At 47.8% G+C, this 21,295-nt stretch overlaps 1 protein-coding gene across 5 annotated transcripts in view; it reads left to right on the forward strand.

Moving 5' to 3' along the window:
- Positions 1-21,295, forward strand: part of UBR4 (ubiquitin protein ligase E3 component n-recognin 4) — a 132,923-nt gene that overhangs the window by 72,499 nt on the left and 39,129 nt on the right. For all 5 annotated transcript variants that reach the window (XM_081574939.1, XM_081574941.1, XM_081574943.1 and 2 more), the window contains 18 exons: positions 5,365-5,461; positions 6,105-6,212; positions 6,647-6,763; positions 7,719-7,928; positions 9,766-9,915; positions 11,088-11,315; positions 12,027-12,105; positions 12,572-12,817; positions 13,826-13,994; positions 14,501-14,645; positions 15,228-15,313; positions 16,018-16,105; positions 16,366-16,559; positions 18,012-18,251; positions 18,615-18,753; positions 19,318-19,443; positions 19,559-19,687; positions 20,524-20,867. In XM_081574939.1, coding sequence (XP_081431065.1) covers positions 5,365-5,461; positions 6,105-6,212; positions 6,647-6,763; positions 7,719-7,928; positions 9,766-9,915; positions 11,088-11,315; positions 12,027-12,105; positions 12,572-12,817; positions 13,826-13,994; positions 14,501-14,645; positions 15,228-15,313; positions 16,018-16,105; positions 16,366-16,559; positions 18,012-18,251; positions 18,615-18,753; positions 19,318-19,443; positions 19,559-19,687; positions 20,524-20,867 — 2,895 coding nt within the window. The remainder of the gene's footprint in view (positions 1-5,364; positions 5,462-6,104; positions 6,213-6,646; positions 6,764-7,718; positions 7,929-9,765; positions 9,916-11,087; positions 11,316-12,026; positions 12,106-12,571; positions 12,818-13,825; positions 13,995-14,500; positions 14,646-15,227; positions 15,314-16,017; positions 16,106-16,365; positions 16,560-18,011; positions 18,252-18,614; positions 18,754-19,317; positions 19,444-19,558; positions 19,688-20,523; positions 20,868-21,295) is intronic.

Here is a 21,295-nt window from a genome sequence, read left to right on the forward strand (position 1 = left end):
TGTTCAGTGAGACAGTGGGGTTTTGGTTCAAGGATAGACAAAGTAGATGGAGTTCAGAAACAGATTCACACATACATGGTCACTTGATATATGACACAGGTGACCTTTCTGTACAGTGGAGGAAGGGATCGTCTTTTCAGTCAGTGGCAGTGGGTTGGTTGGAAATTAATATGGAATAAAATGAGTCTTTTTTTCATTTTATGACCTGATCATAAACAAAAGTCAGTTGCACTATGGATTTAAATGCAGAAGATAACACTTTCCTGGTTTTATTTTGTCATTATTGATTTTTATTGTGGTATAGTTGCTTTACAAGGTTGTGTTAGTTTTTGCTGTACAATAGAATGAGTCAGTTATACGTATGTATCTCCTCCCTCTTGAACCCTCTCCCCAAATCTCACCCATCTTTGTCACCACAGAAAACTTAATGGTTTTAGAAGACAGAATATCTTCATAACTTGGGTTAGCAAAGATTTCTTAAATAAGACACAAAAAGTATTAACTAAACGGAAAAAATATATAAACGGGACTATATTTCAGCAGCTAATTCTCTTTTTCCTGCTTTTCTCTCAGTGTCGAGGTTTGAGTCAGCTGATTTTTCTCACAGGCTCCTGGATGGGGAAAGTGGTAGGTTTCTGTCACTTGTAGACTCAGGTGTTCTCCTCTGTGGATTTTCCGGAGGCTCTCACAGAAGGCCCTCCCCACCTGGGGCAGACTCCAGGTGTCCTTCCCCTATTCCACATGCCTTGTAAGGTCCTGGCAACCCGGTGCCCAAGTTGCTTTCAGGGCATCATGGCCTCAGCTTTCCAGATGTCCTAAAATCAGCGTCAGGGCGCTGCTCACCCCTCTGGATTTTTGTCTTCATTCATCCCCTGACCTAATAATTTCTTCATTGCTGGTGAGGTCTTTATTGCTTTTATTTTAAATTTGTATTCAGTGATCTTTCTAAATTCACTTGAATTCTAATTATAGATTTTGATAATTAGACTAATGCTAATTATGAGTTTGCTTATTAGATTAATTCTTATCACAAATTCTGCATGAATAATCCTGTCTTCTGTAAATAATGACATTTAACTTTTTCTCTCCAATCTTTATACCTTTTAATTGCCTTTTCTTGCTTTATTGTATCAGGTCGGACAGAAGTGGTAATGTGGCAAACCTTACCTCATTCCCAGACACAGGAGAAAAGGTTGACCATTTTACTGTTAAGTATGATGTTAACTGGAGGGTTTTCCAGGATGTCCTCTATCAAATTTTGTTCCTAGTTTGCTGGGAGATATTTTACCTTGGAGATAGTGAAGGACAGGGAAGCCTGGTATGTTGCAGTCCATGGGGTTGCAAAGAGTCAGACACAACTTAGTTGACTGAACAACCAACAGTTTTATCTCGAATTGGTTTTTGAAGCTTTCCAGTTGCTTTTGTTGCACTTAGTTGATTATATGTCTTTTCTCCTTTATCCTTTTTAAGGTTGTACATTACAGTAATTGATATTTTCCATTATTAAACCAACCTTCTGGGGGCACCTAATCATGGTATCTTATCCTTTGTATCACTGGGTTTGATTTGCTAATATTTTATTCAGGCCTGTAATTTTTCTTCTTTGAAACATTTTTGTTAGGTGTCGGTATTCATGTTATTCTGGCCTCGTAAAGTAAGTGAGGACATGTTTCCCCTTTCTCTGATCTCTACAAAAGGTTGTATAAGATTGGTTTTATTTCCTCTATAAATTCTTAGAAAAATTGATCTGTGGAGTCATCTGGATCTAGACTTCCTTTAAGAGGCGACTTAGTTATAGATTCATTCTTTAAATGATACAGAATTATTTTTGTTCCTTCATGTGTCGATTTTTGTAGGTTGTGCATTTCAGGGAATTTGTTCATTTTATTGTCATGAAGTTGTTCATAATATATTTTATCATCCTTTTAATGTCTTTAGGAATTGTGATGATACCGCTTTTTTTCATTTCTAGCATTGGTAACAAATTTTTTTCCCCCAAAAGTCAGTCTTGCTAGAAGTCACCAACTTTATAAAGAACCAGTTTTTCAACTTTACAAAGAACCAATTTTTGGCTTAGATTGTTCTCTATTGTACGCCTGCTTTCTGTTTCATTTCTATTCTTTATTGTTTCCTTTTTTCTCTTACTAGCTTTTTCGTTTTATTATCTTATTTTTGGTGGTGGGTTAATTTTCCATTTTTTTTTTTTAAGCTTTTTAAGATGGAAGGTTAAATCATCCATTTTAAAAAACCTTTCTTTTTCAATATTTATTTGAAGCTATATACTTCTTTCTAAAATTCCCTTTAACTATTATTTTGACAGGAGCCCACATATTTTGATATGTTGTATTTTCATTGCTATTTAGTTCAAAATGGTCTCTAAATTCTTTTGTGATTAAAGTTTTGATCCATGGGGTATTTAGAAATATGTTGCCGAATTTCCAAACATTTGAGGATTTTATAATTATTTTTTTGCTATTGATGTATAGTTTAATTTACTGTGGCTGGGGAATATACTGTGTAATTGTGATCATTTGAAATTTCTTGAGACTCATCACTTCTAAAATGATGTTACGTATTTTTACTGTTTTCAGGTACTTCTAGCTGGAGGGTCAATTTAGGTAACCTCCCCATATTGCTAATGGAATTTGCTGACGTTGTTTTAAGTTAAGTTTATTTTTCAGGAATAAGTTAATTAAAGAATTGTTAAGTGACTTTTTAAAATAATATAATAACTGAATTGCTTTTACTTTAAGTTGTGAGGAGGAAATTGTAATTTTTGGTACAGTGTGTAATCTTTTTTCTTGAAAAAACTCTATCTTAAGAGTTTGAAAAGTCAGTAGTCTGGCATGATCATGGTCCAGGTCAAGACTCTGCTCATTATGTTGACTTTTTGCTTTGTGTGTATATTCACATGCACGCTTTCCAAATCTGAGGATTTTAACCTGTCTCAAAACTTCTATGCTTGTTTTTTTTTTTTTAATAAATTTATATATTTTAGTTGGGGGCTAATTACTTTACAATATTGTAGTAGTTTCTGCCACACATCGACACGAATCAGCCATGGGTCCACATGTGTTCCCCATCCCGAACCCCCCTCCCACCCACCTCCCCATCCCACCCCTCTGGGCCATCCCACCGCCCCAGCCCTGAGCACCCGTCCCATGCATCGAACATGGAATGGTGTTCTGCCTCACACATGATAATATACATGTTTCAATGCTATTGTCCCAGAACGTCCCACCCTCACCTTCTCCCTCAGAGTCCATAAGACTGTTCTATGCATCTGTGTCTCTTATTCTGTCTCGCATATAGGGTTATCGTTACCATCTTTCAAATTCCATATATATGCGTTAGTATACTGTATTGGTGTTTTTCTTTCTGGCTTACTTCACTCTGTATAATGGGCTCCAGTTTCATCCATCTCAGTAGAACCGATTCAAATGTATTTTTTTTAATGGCTGAGTAATATTCCATTGTGTATATGTACCACAGCTTCCTTATCCATTCGTCTGCTGATGGACATCTAGGTTGCTTCCATGTCCTGGCTATTGTAAACAGTGCTGCGATGAACATTGGGGTACACGCGTCTCTTTCAATTCTGGTTTCCTCGGTGTATATGCCCAGCAGTGGGATTGCTGGGTCATATGGCAGTTCTATTCCCAGTTTTTTAAGGAATCTCCACACTGTTCTCCATAGTGGCTGTACTAGTTTGCATTCCCACCAACAGTGTAAGAGGGTTCCCTTTTCTCCACACCCTCTCTAGCATTTATTGCTTGTAGACTTTTGGATAGCAGCCATTCTGACTGGTGTGAAATGACACCTCATTGTGGTTTTGATTTGCATTTCTCTAATAATGAGTGATGTTGAGCATCTTTTCATGTAAAACTTGTATGTTTTATCCTAAAAATATTGAGCTGTTGCTGCCATCTCATCTTTTGTCACTGGTACCTCATTGGTTCCTCAGCAGTTTTTATTCATTTATAGTCCCCACAGAGCTGGTCTAATTATTCGAAGATGCATGCATGGGCTTTTGTGTATTACTGTATTGTGAAGGTCATTTAGCTCATTCTTTCAAGTTCTTTTTAGGATGATTGCCATTTATTATTCAAGACTATTTTTATACAGGCTTTTATTATTTTGCAAATACTCTGGATGCCTGTTAGGGTATGTAATACATGACAATCACACTTAAAAAAAAGTGTAGCCACGTGGCTTCTTACGCACAGTCCGTAAAGTAAAATGAAGCAAAATGATTTATTAATTATGAGAGTAAATCCATTAATTGATTCAGCAAATGCACTGTTGATCTGTGTAAGATTGTGTTAGGTGAGACTGCCACCCAGCTTGTTCACAACACCCTAATTAATTTTCATAGTGGGCCTCTGTTTTTTAAAGGGTAACATTCTTTTTTAAGAACGTATTTGTTTCCGGCTGTGCTGGGTCGTCGTTGCTGTCGTGCGCTTTCTCTCATTGTGGCTGGTGGGGCTGCGCTCCAGCGTGGTGTGCTGGCTTCTCACACCACAGGGGTGGGGTGGCTTCTCTGGTTGTGAGCGCGGGCCGCAGGGCCCGTGGGCTCAGTGGTTGTAGCTCACGGACTTAGTTGCTACGCAGCATATGGGGTCTTCCCAGGCCAGGGACCACGCTGTGTGGCCCACATTACAAGGTGACTTCTTAGCAACTGGACCACCAGGGAAGGCCCATGTCGGTCCTCTTGAATTGGCATATTCACTGGAGATGCAGACACGCACATTTACTGCAGAAGCCCAGTTGTGTATTGGCAGATGAAGAAGGCAAGGTAGTGGCCAACTATGTATGTGGAAGGGCTCACGGTTCTTGTATTGATGTTGAGATTGAATTTTATACCAGGAAAAAGGATGGCTATGCTGTGAGAGGGCAGAGCAGTGACTAACCTTCCTAATGACTTGGGAAGCAAGAGGAAAGGGCTAGGTCACTGTGCAGCTGAATGATACGAAATGTGTAGATGGGAGGATTCCAGAAAATAATGCCTGGAAGCAGAATAGGGCCACGCGTTGAAAAAAGCCATAAAGCCTACTATTGAAGGTTTGAGTAGTGAGAACAGCAAGGACCTGATTGCTTGAGCAATATTTTTTAGCTTTCCTGTAAGTAAGTTTTCAGTACCGTCAGTTGTATCTTGAAACAGATACTCTGGCTCCACTCTAGCAAAGTGAGATTTTTCCTTCTGAGTTGCTATTAATAGTATTCCAAAGGCATGTCTTAAATGCTAGGATTGTTCCTAAGAAGTAGGTTCCTTGTTTATTTTGCTGGCAGGAAGAAAGAACTATATTCAGCTGGTTAGTGTTTGTGTATGAGCTCATGTTTTGTGTATCTTCCCTGGTCTTTTAGGCTGCACATGGTCCGTCTGATGCTGTTGGAGAGACTACTGCAAACTCTGCCCCAGTTACGAAGTGTCGGAGGTGTCCGGGCCATCCCATACATGCAGGTATCCCGCAGGTCACCTGAGTCTGTCACATCATAGGTGGACATCCTTAAGCATGCTCACAGTTCTCCCGCCGAGGCTCTGTGAGACTTTGTTTGGTATTAGGTCATAGAATAATGGAATATAACTTTAAATTGCAGGTTACAGCCCTTCATTTTATAGATGAGAAGACCAAGGATCAGAGAATTAAAAGTAATGCCTACAGCCACCCAGCTAGTTACTGACAGAGCCAGGAACAAAAGTCTGCTGCAGAGACTCTTAGTGACTGTCTAGTATCTCTTTCTTGATGTCAGTAATAGAGCGAGGTCTGCTAGCTGCCCTCCTCTTAGGCAGAATTGCTCTTTAGCACAGCACAGTGCTGTATCTTAAGCCATTTGGATTGGATATCATATCGGTTAGTCCGTTAGTTGTGCAGGCTTCTTGCAGAACGTTTTCTGTGTTGCCAAGGGTAGCATATACCATCATTTGATTTCTCTGACTCGGGACCCTTCACGTTTCGTTACCTTAGGATTTCGAACCTTTCCATGGTCTGTAGTTCCAGGTGACAGGGCAGGCAGGAGGATTGGGATTCCATGTGAAACACTTGGTGTTTGGAGTTGTTCTTTAGGGATTGGCTTTCATGTTTTGCCTCTCTGTCGACTCGCAGGTCATTCTGATGCTCACTACAGATCTGGACGGAGAAGATGAGAAAGACAAGGGGGCCCTGGACAACCTGCTCTCCCAGCTGATTGCCGAACTTGGCATGGACAAGAAGGTGACATTTGAGAGTCATTGTGTGAGATCAGTTTTCAGTTTTTCCTTCCTCTCTTAGAGAAACTTCACTGAGTTGCAGGGGTGACCCTCCACTGAGGCCCCCAGTTCTACAGATCCATTAGAAATGTTTTCCGTGTGTACTTTGGCCCAGGCATCCTTTTGTGGATCTGGCTATAAATGAGGAGCAAGACCAGGTCACTGCCCTTGTGGACCTTTTGTAGCTCCATGAGGTGAAAATGATAAGTGGGTTGTGTGTATCTGGCCTCCTAGGTGTGTCAGGCTCTAGAGCGCCCAGGTATAGACCCCAGGCGCACTGGAGCTCGTTTGGGCTGTGATTCCACGTGAGAAGCATTAGCGTTGATAGGCGTGAGGGAGTCTCGTTGAGGAGACGCCTCGGGTCACAGCCAGCTTGGTGCCCTGGTCCCCCGCTTGCAGGACGTCTCCAGGAAGAGTGAGCGCAGCGCCCTGAGCGAGGTTCACCTGGTGCTGATGCGGCTCCTGAGCGTCTTCATGTCCAGGACCAAGTCCGGACCCAAGTCCTCCGTGTGCGAGGTGCGCTGCTCTGGGCTCGTGGCTGCGGGGAAGGAGGGAGGACGGTGTGTTTGGTGCCAGGGCGGCGGGCAGGGGCGACAGACCTCTCTCACCGAGGAAGGCTGTTGGCGCTCGGGAGGAGGAAGAGTCCAAGCTGTCACCTCTTCAGGAGCAAAGCTCCCACCTTTTTCAGAATCCCTTCCAAGCTCTGATCTTTTGCAACAATCCCTCCAGTGGAGGGGGTTAAAGGGTTTGGAAGTTCCATTATTGAAAAGCAGGAGACTGTTCTGCAAGCCGCAGAGTGGCTAAGAGGATTCCCCTGCTATATGTTGCTATAAGGTATGGTAATAAAGCAGAGAGAAAGCAGTGTGTGCGTGGTGGAAAGGAGATTAACACAAAGCAGAGAAGGTGGAAATGGAGGCTGAACTGCATCCAATCTTAATGAGCTTATGAGCTGTGGGGGCTGCTGGGATTTGCAAGGCTCTCCTAATGGTTTTATTTACAGTAGCTTTTCCCCTGCCTTTTTATTCGTGTGATCACTCACCCCATCTCCCTTGGAAGGTGGTTCTGTGGGAAGAGCCCCTACTGGGAGAGTGGGGTTGCAGAGAAATGCCTATAGTGAAAAGTTTTCTCTCTTCTTAAAATAAATAGGCTTCTTTTCTAGATGCCCAAGGTGAAAGAGAAAAGCTCTCCCCTTCAGGTGGAAGGGTTACCTAATTCTTGCCTCCTTGGCCTCTGGCATGTATGTGTTGGGAGATTAGATTTGGGAACTGGTGTGTATTTTCTCTTACCATGCTGTTGTGCAGAAGAGTTGGGGAAACGTTTGAGCTTGTTGGGAAACTTTTAAATTAAGAGATGGACTCACTTTCACGACAGCTAATTCTCAGACTATTGTGAGCGCGTTTCCTACTACAGACTCAGCTGGGCTGCACTCTGGTCTACTGGCCGTTCTTAGCTTCTCCCCGCTTTTCCGCAGTCGTCTTCCCTCATCTCGAGTGCCACGGCCGCCGCCCTGCTGAGCTCCGGGGCTGTGGACTACTGCCTGCACGTGCTCAAGTCCCTGCTGGAGCACTGGAAGAGCCAGCAGAGCGACGAGGAGCCTGTGGCCACCAGCCAGTTGCTGAAACCACATACCACGTCGTCCCCGCCTGACATGAGCCCGTTCTTCCTCCGCCAGTATGTGAAGGTGAGGGCCTTCCCCGGGCAGTGAGCCTCTCCTTTCCCCCGCCCCCTGGGCTCCGTGTCGTCACCCCCCGGAGCAGCACCGGAGGAGCCACAGATGTCCTTGACTCCCTGCTGTCACCAGAGGCCCATTAGCGCTCTGCTTTAGAAGATGGGCTTTTTCCGGTTGGAGGAGTCTGGGAACACATCCCTGGGAACGGGCGTTCCCACTCACCGCCGTGAAGCTTGGAGAAGCTCTGTCTGACTTTCAGTAAGCCTCCGTTTGTACGTCGGGAAGATGAGCACACGCAGCGTGTCTGCTTTGCAGAGCTGGGGGGAGCCTCAGACGTTCGGGAAGCACAGTGCCCAGCACGTCCCAGCGCTCGGTAGATGTTGATTATCACCCCCATTTCGGTCCCATTTATTTTTATTTTTATTTTTTTTAATTTTATTTATTTGGCTGTACCAGGTCTTCATTGTGGCATGCAGGATCTTTAGTAGTAGCATGTGGGATCTAGTTCCCTGACCAGGGATTGAACCCAGGCCCCCTGCATTGGGAGCTCAGGGTCTTAGCCACTGGGCCACCAGGGAAGTCCCTCGATCCCATTTAAATCCACGTAGCAGAGCAGGATGGCCTGGGCTGGGTGTGCTGCTTACTGCATACTCAGAACTGCCTTAAAGAGGGTGGAAGTAAAACAGCACAGAAAATGTGAACCTGAGCATGTCCTTCTCTTTTTGTATAACCCTTTGGTGGTTTTCCATAGCTCTTTGGCCAAAAAGTTCTTGGTGGATGCAGCTATTTGCTTAACTCTTTATCATCTACAACACTCCTGCCTGCAGCGCCGCTGATCTCTGCGCCGCCCCCAGGGTACATGCCATCCCTTCTGAAGCTCTTTTCCTCCCCTGCATCCCTTCTGTCCCTCATCAGTTCCAAGGGATTCCCTGGTGGCTCAGATGGTAAAGAATCTGTCTGTCATGCAGGAGACCTTGGTTTGATTCCTGAGTCGGGAAGATCCCTTGGAGAAGGGAAGGGCTACCCACTCCAGTATTCTGGCCTGGAGAACTCCATGGACTCTATGGTCCATGGGGTCGCAAAGAGTCAGACACGACTGAGAGACATTCACTTTCCACTTTTTAAGACGCAGCTCATGCACTGGGTCCTTCCACAGCATACACTCTGCCACTCTCCAGGCTGAGCCTTTCCCTGGGTCCCAGAGCACCCTGACCACACATGTGGGGTCTTCCCCTCCAGGCTCACATCATGACCCTGTTTTATTCCTCTCACACTTCCAGTGCTTGGTATAGATCTGGTAATGGGGGGGATTGACCGCATGGCGCACTGACTCTGGCAGACTCTCTTGGGGAGTCCACAGTTTGTAGAGTGGCTGTGGTTCCCCCTGGCCACGAATCTCTCAGTGATCCCTGGCACACTCTTTCTTACAGAAATACTTCTCTCATCATGGAAAGCTTTGGTTCTAGGGAGTGGAATTCATCTCTCATAGAAAGTCAGACATCCTTTTCCTTTACTGTTTCTTCAGTTTTTTCCTGTTCTAGCTCTCATTTTTATGTAAGGAGAATAAAATCAATCCAGTGTCAAAAACCAGAGTGAAATGTTAGAACTTTTTAAGAGCGGTGAGATCTGTTGCCGCTATAAGCTCTGCATGTGATGGCATTGCCCCCAGAGCCCAGGGTCTTCCTGGGTTTGTAAATGAAACTGTCAGTCAGTGATGGCTCCAGCTTTGGAGGACGCCGTTACCATCTCCAGCATAACGTGTTCCTGCTGAGCAGGAGACCAGCCTTGTTCCTAGCTGTGGTCACGGAAAATTCTCAGTCATGGCTGTTACACACATCTTCTTCTCCAGGGCCATGCTGCTGATGTGTTTGAGGCCTATACTCAGCTTCTGACGGAGATGGTGCTGAGACTGCCGTACCAAATCAAAAAGATCGCCGACACCAACTCGCGAATCCCACCTCCTGTCTTTGATCATTCATGGTTTTACTTTCTCTCGGAGGTAAGTGAGGGTCCCAATCGAGGAGAGGACATGCGATGTGACTGCCTCTGTGGCCCCCTTGCACCCTAACTCTCCTGGTATTTCCCCCGGCAGAGCCCCTCCCACACTGAGGTCTTGCTCCTCCAGAGTGTACCATATGGTGAAACTGTGGAAGCTGTGTATCAGAGCAGGCCGTCCACTTCAGCTCTGATTCTGTACCTCTGACTTCCCCCACACGTGGTGACAGTGGCCACATTTAAGAGCTTAGACTCGGTCTGGAAAATAGAAAGTATACTAGTTAAGTGAACTGAGAGATTTTAACATAGGGAGTTGGTTAAACAGCTATTGAAGAACCAAGAAGATAACAAGGGAACGCTGAGGAAACGCAGAGGTAGTGACTGTGAGAAGCAGCTGCCGGCAGCCCTGCCGGTGAAGAGGAGAGCCCTGGTGGATCTGACGGGGGCTGCTGTGGGACCCCAGGAGCTCTGAAGGGATGTGAGGGGGCTGATTCTGGGGGTTCTGAAAGAAGCCAAAGAACAGGACCCCCTGGACTTGGTTTGTTCTTGACTACTGAGATGCTGGGGGCTGCAGGGTGCAGGCCTGCTGCTGGGACAGCGGGTAGACGGGAAGGCGCAGGTTCCTCCTCTCCTCCTGCCTTCTGGTATCCTCATCTAGTGCTGCCCACCGCCAGGACCTGCGAGGGAGCTGCTGCGGAGAAGCAGCACAGGCACCCTGATTCTGGACTGGATACCGCAGAGCAGGCTGGGTTTGGAGCCTGGAGAACAAAGCTTCGTAACCCACAAAGCACCACTGAGGTTAACTCTAGAAGAACAATGTTAGCAAACCCCAAATGACCAGTTCAGATTGTAGAGGTACAGCAACCCAACTTCTTGCCCACCTGTTTAACCTGAAAGAGAGATTCTGAATGTTTTTTCCTTACAGTTTCACTCTGGGTGGACTGGAGTGGAGACCAGCCTCGTTGTAGATTCCTAAGTACTCCCACAAGGAACAGCAGGAATATTGCCCTTTTTCCCTTTTTAATGTTTTTCTTTCTCCTGGTCCTTGTAAGGAATACAGAAACTAGCTCAGCTGTGAGGATGCAGCTTGGTTCACGTGTTTACTTTGAAGCCCGGGGTGCCGTGGCCGGTGCGGGTACAGTCCCCGAGTCCCTGACTGTTGTTTCTCCCCTCAAGTACCTGATGATCCAGCAGACGCCATTTGTGCGCCGGCAAGTCCGCAAACTTCTGCTCTTCATCTGCGGGTCAAAGGAGAAGTACCGCCAGCTCCGCGATCTGCACACCCTGGACTCCCACGTGCGAGGGATCAAGAAGCTACTGGAGGAGCAAGGCATCTTCCTCCGGGCAAGCGTGGTTACGGCCAGCTCCGGCTCCGCCCTGCAGTATGACACGCTCATCAGCCTGGTACGGCCGTGGTGGGGGGTGGGGGGACAGGGAGAGGGCGTGTGATGAGGCTTAGCCAGGGGGTCACAGGATGGGGCCGTGCACACAGGGCTTCCCAGATCAGGACCGATCCATCACACCCGACCGCGGTGGCACGCGTAATTGGCTCCAGGGTCCGCAGTTTCCCCCCGTCCCCGCCCTCACTGGGCAGTGGCTCCTCTGGTGAGGAGGCTTCACTTGGGCTTCTTCCCAGTGTCATTTGCTCATGTTGTGGGCAGGATCAACCCGAGATTTGTGCATCTCTCCTTTTTGTCCCAGAGTACTATAGAAATGATGTATTCCCACCTAAAATCAGTTGACTTTGGGTTATAAAGTGCATGATTGCATAGGAAAATAGAAAGAACATCTTCAGTATTAAAGACTCCTAGTTCAGTGCTCTTACTATAGTGCTCTTATCAAGAAAAAAATAAACTGGACTGGAGTGTCTTTGGTCCCAGCCTACCTTTGATGCTGCATTATTTTAGGGGTTGGAGGGCCCCTGAAGATGAAGGGCCTGTGTGCAGTGAGGGCGTTGAATGAAGGAGTCTCAGTAAGGGCTGGAGTGTGTGGGCCTCGGTCCCAGGTTTATGAGGGCAGCCTTGCACAGGGGACAGGGGTCTGTAATTAAAGCCGGGGACAGGACCCTGGAGGCGGCAGGTGTGGGTCACTGCTTCTGCCCGGTCTCTGCTGCAGATGGAGCACCTGAAGGCCTGTGCCGAAATTGCTGCCCAGCGGACCAGCAACTGGCAGAAGTTCTGCATCAAGGACGACTGTAAGCAGCGCCTCTGCATTTGGTTGCTCTTCACTCATTCATTCCTTCAAGAACTAGTCATTGAGGCCCCTGTAGGCCAAGCGTTAGACTGGGTGTTAGAGACAGCCATGAGCAAGCTAGCTAGACAGACAGCACTCTGCCCAGCAACGAAGACAAGACTCCAAGACTGAGGAGGGCCCGTAGACAGAATGTGGGGTACTGTGGGGGCACGGGGCAGGTGTCTGCCGGGAGGACAGCAGGATCTGCTGATGAGGAGAGTCAGCATCTTTGTAGAAGTAGGGGCTGGGAGCCAGTCTCTGTCGTTGCTGCAGGACCCCTCAGGGATCTCCACAGTTGTGAACCCTTCTGGGAGACCCCCCGCGGAGCCCTCGGGCAGGGAGGAGGGAGGCAGCCTGGCGTCTGGAGCAGCCGCCCCCGTGCCCGTGGGAGTCGCCCGGAGCTGAGCCCCTGTCCCCTCTGCCTGCAGCTGTGCTGTACTTCCTCCTTCAAGTCAGCTTCCTGGTGGACGAGGGGGTGTCCCCCGTGCTGTTGCAGCTGCTGTCCTGTGCCCTGTGTGGCAGCAAGGCGCTCACTGCGCCAGCGGCCTCGGCGGGCTCCTCCAGCACTGCCTCGTCCTCTGCCCCCACGGCCACCGGTCCTGGACAAGCCACAGCACAGCCCAAGTCATCCACGAAGAAGAGCAAGAAGGAGGAGAAGGAGAAGGAGAAAGAGGGTAAGGACCACCTCCTTGGTGATGAGGGTGATGTGGTCTCATCTCTCTGGGAGCACACTGTTCATCCCCTTCCTCTGAAAGGGTTTTCACCCTCTTTTATAGACACCTAAAACTCAGGTGCCCCCCAGGGTCTGCTCTTGGTCTCATTTCAGTTATGTTCAAGGTGACACCGAGAAGAGTGTGACTTCCCATGCCAAGTGTCTAATGGGAAAGGCCAGAGGTGTGCTGAACATTTTTACTAGCCCAGGGTGGAGCGATTGTCAGCATTAAATGAAGCTATGTTAATAAATGTGCCTTGTAAGCTGGTAGTTGCTTTATAGATGGATGCTGTAGTCATCTTTGGCTGACTCCTTGCCATCAGAAAGGTGAAAGCTTTGCTGTGTCCCTGCTTTTCATGATCCTTGGAGGCCTGAGACAGGTGTGGAGATGGTTCACATTCCCCCATTAATTATTCAGATACCTCTGTGCAGGTCTGCAGCAGTGTTGACGGTACGGTATTAGGTAGCAGAGTTTTGAAAGGAAATTGCTTCTCCAGTGTGATTATCTTTGCTCAGTGCCAGGTTTGTATGTGCACTTTATCCTGTGCTTTATTGGTAGCATTATTTTATTTGGGGCTGACTGTCCCCCAGTAAACAACTGAAAAGTGAAAGTCGCTCAGTCGTGTCCGACTCTTTGCGACCCCATGGACTATAGAGTCCATGGAATTCTCCAGGCCAGAATACTGGAGTGGGTAGCCGTCCTCTTCTCCAGGGGATCTTCCCAACCCAGGGATCGAACCCAGGTCTCCTGCATTGCAGGCAGATTCTTTACCAGCTGATCCACCAGGGAAGCCCAAGAATACTGGGGTGGGTAGCCTGTCCCTTCTCCACTGGATCCAAAGTTGTTTTCAAATTATAACCATTTTGGCAAAAACTTCTAAGACACGGACAGCATCCCCTCTCATTCCACTTGAGGACCCTAGACCACTTCTTCCTGTCTTCAGCCCTCAATCCTGCTCTCATCTTGCAGGTGAGAGCTCAGGCAGCCAAGAGGACCAGTTGTGCACAGCTTTGGTGAACCAGCTGAACAAATTTGCGGACAAGGAGACCTTGGTGCAGTTTCTGCGTTGCTTCCTCTTGGAGTCCAACTCTTCCTCGGTGCGCTGGCAGGCCCACTGCCTGACACTGCACATCTATAGGTAGGGCCTGGGGCTTGGTTTTAGCAGGCTGCGTGGGGCTGGGACCAGAGTGGGTGGCATAATTCTGTCTTGTCTTTATGGTACATACCCGAGGTTGCGGTATCAGTGTTTACGCCAGTCTGAATCCTCTTGACTATTGCAGATTTCTTCATCGAGTTGCCTGCTTCTTAGCTATTTAATGTCAGAAGGACGAGGTGATCTATTTTCCACCAAGAAGACTATGTTTAGAAGTCTGTTAGATGACCACACTTGACTCTTTAGGCTAACAAAACTCAGTTTCTGCCCTTGAGCGATGTTGGAAGATGGGAATAAGCCACCTGCTGAAGACAGGAAAGGATTGTGCGTTAGAGTTGATTGTCTTAAGAGCAGTAGTGCCACTCAGACTGAACCCGTAGTTGTGGGGAAAGAGGCACATCACTAAAACAGTACTTGGGCCTTGTTGATTAAAATAAAGGGGCCCCTAGGGTTTTTTGCCACTGATAAAATGAACTGTCATTTATCTCCAGAAACTCTAGCAAATCTCAACAGGAGCTGCTGCTCGACCTGATGTGGTCCATATGGCCAGAACTCCCAGCCTACGGTCGTAAGGCTGCCCAGTTTGTGGACCTACTGGGATATTTCTCCTTGAAAACCCCACAGACAGAGAAGAAGGTAATAGATGATTGATGGTCAAAAAGTCTAACTTGCCACATTTAACTTTTTTTCTCTTGAATTAAGAACTTTAGGACTAACCTACATGGGGCATATGGGTGAGATCTCTTTTAAGTATATACTGAGCACTCCCAATATGTATGTCACCGAGATGATACACACTAGCAAAACAGCACAGTCTGAATTTGGCGTAGCCGGTGGACGTACATCAAGTGGGGAAGAAAACGCATCTCATTAAAGTTGCTTGGGGAGAAAAGTGTGGTCCTCTGGTTTTCCTGGCTGTCCTGATCACACATCCAAAAGTATTTCTGCAGGGAGATAAATCATTTCATAGCTTCTCCATAATAATAACATTTCTCTTCCTCCACAAGCTGTGAAAAGATGGCTGCTACTAAGACTGTGAAAACTTCTAAAGAAGATAGAATCCTTTAAACAATTAGGAATTAGGCTCAGCTTTGCATGATTCTGAACGAGGGCTGGTACTTTGAGGGCAGTAGCAGCTAGAAAGCAGAGGAGGAAAACTTTCTAGTAAGACTTTCCTTTGGGCTTTAACTCTGGTCCTCTGTTGACTTCTGTTTTCAGTTGAAAGAATATTCACAGAAGGCTGTGGAGATTCTTCGGACTCAAAACCATATTCTTACCAACCATCCAAACTCCAACATTTACAAGTGAGTTCTGTTTTCTTCCTATTAGAGGCTCAGTCAACAGTGCGGTTGCTGTTTCCACACTGACAGGGTTGTATGTATCAATCAGTGCACTCCTGGCTAGTGCGTCTTCAAATTCCTCCCTTGTGGTTGGGGCCTTGTGCATAGAAGGTGCTCAGCTGTAGCTGCTGAATTAGGATTTGATCTGCAGTGATTTAAGAAGGTCTCTGGTTTCAAGGGTCTAAGTCTGAATCACGTAAGACAAGTTTACAGGAAATAGCTGCATTTAAAAGAAAAAAAAAACCTTTGCAAGAAAGTGTTGATTAAAATCTTTTATTATTTCCCTGGTTTGTTAGCGACTGTTCTTTTTTATTTTTTCCCCTCCGAACTTTATTGAGGTACAGTTTACATGGGACATTATGTACCCCTTTCAAGTAAACAATTTAATGATTTTTAGTAAATTTAGTTGTGACTCTTGAGTCAAATTTTAATGTAATATTTAGGATTCCCCTGACCTCAGAACAGATCAGAAATAGGAAACACCTAACGTCAGTCAGTTGAAATCTCTGCTGAGACTACCCTGCTGGGATGTCTCACATTTCCTTGTGTTCTCACTGGGGTGGGGCTCCCCTTGGGGAATAGTGAGCCGTGATTTTCTTCTGACTTCTCCGTGAAGCTCCATGCTTTCTAGAATGAAAATCGAATGCTGAGACTGCTTTCCTCCTCAGCACCTTGTCTGGCCTGGTGGAGTTTGACGGCTATTACCTAGAGAGCGACCCCTGCCTGGTGTGTAACAATCCAGAAGTGCCGTTCTGTGTAAGTGGCATCTCTAACGTGGATAGTCCTAAGGCTTCTGGGCTCGGCGGGTCTCTGGTTTCTAGAGATTGATATTGCTACGTGGGTGTCCCTCTCCCACTGATGGGTCAGGATGGTGTGAATTCTTATGTGACCAGCTACCTTAAATCAAAATTTCATCCATGGACAAAGAGTGGGTTACACTGATGAGTTTTGAAGAGGGCCAGATGAGCTGTTGACCTCGCACTAACACAGTGTTCTGGGCGTCCCTTTGTGTTTAGTACATCAAGCTGTCTTCCATTAAAGTGGATACGCGGTACACCACCACCCAGCAGGTTGTGAAGCTCATTGGCAGCCACACCATCAGCAAAGTGACTGTGAAAATCGGGGACCTGAAACGGACGAAGATGGTGCGAACTATCAACCTCTACTACAACAACCGGACCGTGCAGGCTATCGTGGAGCTGAAAAACAAGTATGGGCTTTTTAGTCTTGGAGAGGGGCAGCAGGCCTGCGAAGCTCAGCACCCGGTGTTGACTTTGATTGCTGGGGTCAGGTCAAGTGGCACATTCCTGGAGTCCTAGTATGTCCTCTTACGACTCTGGTCATGACTGGGGGGCAGAAGTGCAGTGCCAGCTCTTAAGGATGCTGACGAATGTTATTTTGAAATTGTGTCTCTTGGAGCCCTCGAAGTCTAAGCTCTTCAGCAGTCTGAAGGGAATTTGAATGCTGGGGACCCCAGGCTTCTCATACCCATGCTAATAGAGCGGCTCTGTTTTCATATAGATTCTTCTGTACGGGAAGTAGTTGTTTGTTAGATTGAGATACTGTTCTCTTGCTCACGGAGCAGGCAGCAGTTCTCAAGGAGCTTCTCTAGTATGAAGTCGTTCCATTTCTGTGTGGTGCCTTTTGTCTACATATGCTGACGCTGGATCTTTCTAGCTCATCTGTCCCAGTGTCTGGAATGAGGCATGGTGTGTATGGGCCAAAGAAGACACTAGCATGGGTTAGTGTCGGCTTTTCCTGAGACAGACCACTTGTTGAAGACTTGGGCATCGCTGTTGGGCAGAGAATATGGGTAGAGGCTACTGGAATGCCAGGACTTGCAGTGAGTGCTGCTCGGTGCTCAGAATGGAAGTACTGGTGTTACTCTAAAGGCAGACTAAAGCTAGCATGTACCACGTGAACAAATGGCCACCGGGAGCTCTGCTTTTTAAGGCAGGTTTTGTCCTGTGAAAAGCAGAGTTAGCTCTGGGGACCTGCAGGTGGAAGCTGCTCATCGGGATGACCAGCCCCCTCTGGAGGAGGTGGACTTGGTTTCTCTTGTGCAGAGTTAGCTCAGCTGCTGGTAAAGCCCTCACAGCCTGGAGTGAGGCTGTGGTTCACATCCCTTGGAGAATTTACATAGCCTCACTTTTCTTATCTGTAAAATGCAGAGAAGTCTACTTTCAGGGTGTTCTCTTAAGGGTTAAATAAATGTGTTGGAATAGATGAACTGCTGAGAACAGAGCCTGACACATAGTAAAAATTTCAGTAAACATTAACTCTAATTGTATTAATATAATTACCTCTAAATTATCATGGAGCCTCTTGGGAGTCCAGGCTCCAACGTGGCATACTTTCAGAGTAACGTCTTCCCTTGATATACATTCCCTTGTTTTTCTGGAACCTCAGAAATGATATATGATGTCTTAAAGTGCCTGTATGTTCTACCCTTTTTTTCAAAAGAGAAAGAATAGTGGAAACATATCTTTAAAATTAAATTGCTTTTATTTGACAGAGTCCCTCTCCTTATAATAACCATTTCACTGTCTTGGGAGAACATGTAGGGACAGTCTTCTTTCTGTCTCATCACACTGTCGTTGCTGCAGGTCTTGTGAGAGTCTCTCAGGCCTTCTACCCGTCTGTCTGATACTGTTTCTCCTAGGCCGGCGCGCTGGCACAAAGCCAAGAAGGTTCAGCTGACCCCTGGGCAGACAGAGGTGAAGATTGACCTACCTTTGCCCATTGTGGCCTCTAACCTGATGATTGAGTTCGCAGACTTCTATGAGAACTACCAGGCCTCCACGGAGACCCTGCAGTGCCCGCGCTGTAGTGCCTCGGTCCCCGCCAACCCCGGGGTCTGCGGCAACTGTGGGGAGAATGTCTACCAGTGTCACAAATGCAGGTGGGTGAGCGGTTGTCTCCCAGGTCAGGTGCAGTCCCTGTATTTCTCAGGAGGAGTCTCAGTGTGGGCAGTTCCGCTGTGTGGAGCCCTTACAGTGGAGGATTATGGGCATCTAGAGCATGGAGCTCACAGATGCAGGAGGAGAGGGCGGGGGAGAGTTGTGGGGTGGTGGATGGGGTGGGGTTCCCGAGCTTAGTTCTGGTCTCCTTTTTATGGTTGCCTGGTTGCCTGAGTCGTCCTCACCCGTTTGCTGCTGCCCCTCCGAGAGCCCTGCATGGGCTCCCAGCGTCTGCAGATGTGGCGCATCCGTTCCCTCTCCGCTCCGCCCTCTGCTGCCCCCTGACCTGTACTCTGCTGTTTCAGATCCATCAACTATGACGAAAAGGACCCCTTCCTGTGCAATGCCTGTGGTTTCTGTAAATACGCTCGCTTCGACTTCATGCTCTACGCCAAGCCCTGCTGCGCAGTGGACCCCATTGAGAACGAAGAAGACCGGAAGAAGGTGGGGCCGCATCCATGCCAGACCCCGGCCGGGCTCTGATCTGAGCCTGTGGGCCGAGCTGGTGTGGGCAGTGTGCTTTGCCTTCTCGCCCAGGTCTTCTTGGCTCAGCATGTTTTCAGGGCTCAGCTTTTGAGTGGCAACAAATAAGATGGATTGGAACATGTGTTTTGGGTAGAATTTTGGAGACATGTTGATAATGGAAGTAGAGTATGTCAAGGCGCAAGTGATGTGGTGGGACTGGAGATGGAAGGACAGGGCAGAGGGGGGACTGTCAGAATAGTCACCAGCAGCAGCAGCCCCACAAAGCGGAGTGACGTCTAGCTTCAGAGTCAGAAGGATCAACGTTCCAGTTCCCCCGGTGCTTTTAATACTGTGTGACCTGGTGTAAGTCACTGCCCTCAGCATTGTTTTTCTGTATGTATATCATATACATTGCGTACCCACTTCACAGGATTATTGTGATGAGTAGAAATACCACATGAAACACCATACTTGACCAGATCACTGAGGGGAAATCTTCAGTGTTGACGAGCCTTCGTGCACTCCCCGTCTCTTCCTGTCTAGGCGGTGTCCAACATCAACACGCTTCTGGACAAAGCTGACCGAGTATATCACCAGCTGATGGGACATCGGCCGCAGCTGGAGAACCTGCTCTGCAAAGTGAACGAGGCAGCTCCTGAGAAGCCGCAGGTAATCCAGGTGACAGGGACGTTGGGAGAGGGTTCTGGGTCAGAAGCAGAGAGAGACTGGCCCTGGGCAAGGCCGTCTCCCAGTGGAATGCTGACCGTGTCCCTCTGGCTTGCAGGACGACTCAGGAACTTCTGGGGGTATCAGCTCCACTTCGGCCAGCGTGAACCGGTACATCCTGCAGCTGGCGCAGGAGTACTGCGGAGACTGCAAGAGCTCTTTTGACGAACTCTCCAAAATCATCCAGGTAGAGGCAGGAGCAGCTGCAGAGTGTGTTTTGTTGTGTGTTACCAACATTGTTCTCAAAGCAGTTCTTTGCCCTCCCCCCGCGGTAGGTGCCAGGCACACAGCTGCTCACCTACTGCAGCTTCGGGTGCTTGGTAGAGAGCTGAGTTCATACCAGGACACTGAGAATCATGGAGATTATTATAGATCTGTTTTTCTTGATCGGTCACAGCAGTGGGTAGTATGTTACAGACCTCACCCTCATGGGACGGAATACTGGCTGCAGACAAGAGCAACCAGGGTCCTTGTTCCCAAAGTGGCTGGTAGGCCATCTTCACTACATGTGCCTATATTCCTGATTTTATTCTTTAAAGAAAGTGTTATGTGGATGTTAAGGACATATGTCTGTGGTCAGAGGCTGAGTTCTAATTCTGCCCCTTACCTTGGTCAAGCCAGCCTCTCTAAGCTGTTTCTTCCTCTGTAAAATGGGGATAAAGTATCAACTGCTAAGGTCATTAAAAAAAAGTTAGTTGCACAGTCATGTCCAAGGCTTTGTGAGCCATGGACTGTAGCCCGCCAGGCTCCTCTGTCCATGGAATTCTCCAGGCAAGAGTAATGGAGTGGATTGCCATTTCCTTCTCGAGGGTACTTCCCGACCCAGGGATCAAACTCAGGTCTCCTGCATTGCAGGCACATTCTTTACCAACTGAGCTACTAGGCTAAGGTCATTGAGAGGGTTAAATTAGATAATACCAGTAAAGTGTTTTCAAACCAAAGCTGATTTCTAGTTAGCTTGCTTTTTCTTCCTCCTTACTTTAATTGCTGATTTTTTTTTCTCTTTTGTCTTTTTTTCCTCAGAAAGTTTTCGCTTCACGAAAAGAGTTGTTGGAATACGACCTGCAGCAGAGGGAAGCGGCCACCAAGTCCTCCCGGACCTCGGTGCAGCCCACCTTCACGGCCAGCCAGTACCGCGCCTTGTCCGTGCTGGGCTGCGGCCACACGTCCTCCACCAAGTGCTACGGCTGCGCCTCGGCCGTCACGGAGCACTGTATCACCCTGCTCCGGGCCCTGGCCACCAACCCCGCCCTGCGCCACATCCTCGTCTCCCAGGGCCTCATCCGGGAGCTCTTTGACTACAACCTCCGCCGAGGCTCGGCGGCCATGCGGGAGGAGGTCCGCCAGCTCATGTGCCTCCTGACTCGGTCAGAGCCTGCGCCGGGGGCACGGACCAGGACCCTGCGGGTGGGGGCGGGGGGCGCTGGAGGGTGCAGGGCACTGTCGAGGGTGCAGCTGAGCGGACGGAGGGACACGTGAAGCCCAGGCTCCCTTGTATCAGTCGGCAGCGTGTTTGGCTTGTGTTTGGTTGGTTCCAGTGGGGTTTCCTGAGGAAGAGGTTCTTGAGTTCCAGTGTTGGGGGAGGGAGTGACCGGGCACTTGGACTCAGGACTCACACAGAAGAAGACAGCTGCAGCAGTGGAGCCTCGGGCTTCAGAGCTTAGGTCTGGCTCAGAAGGACCTGGTGTCTGATCCTTTATACTGTGTGCCGCAGACACATTTCTTAATGTTCTGTGAGCGTAAGGTTTCCTCACCTGAGAAATAATGATAATAGCCAATACTGTAACGGCTTGTG

This window comes from Giraffa tippelskirchi, chromosome 3, assembly GCF_054371585.1.
Source record: "Giraffa tippelskirchi isolate mGirTip1 chromosome 3, T2T-mGirTip1v1.2.pri, whole genome shotgun sequence".
Classification (NCBI taxonomy): Eukaryota; Metazoa; Chordata; class Mammalia; order Artiodactyla; family Giraffidae; genus Giraffa; species Giraffa tippelskirchi.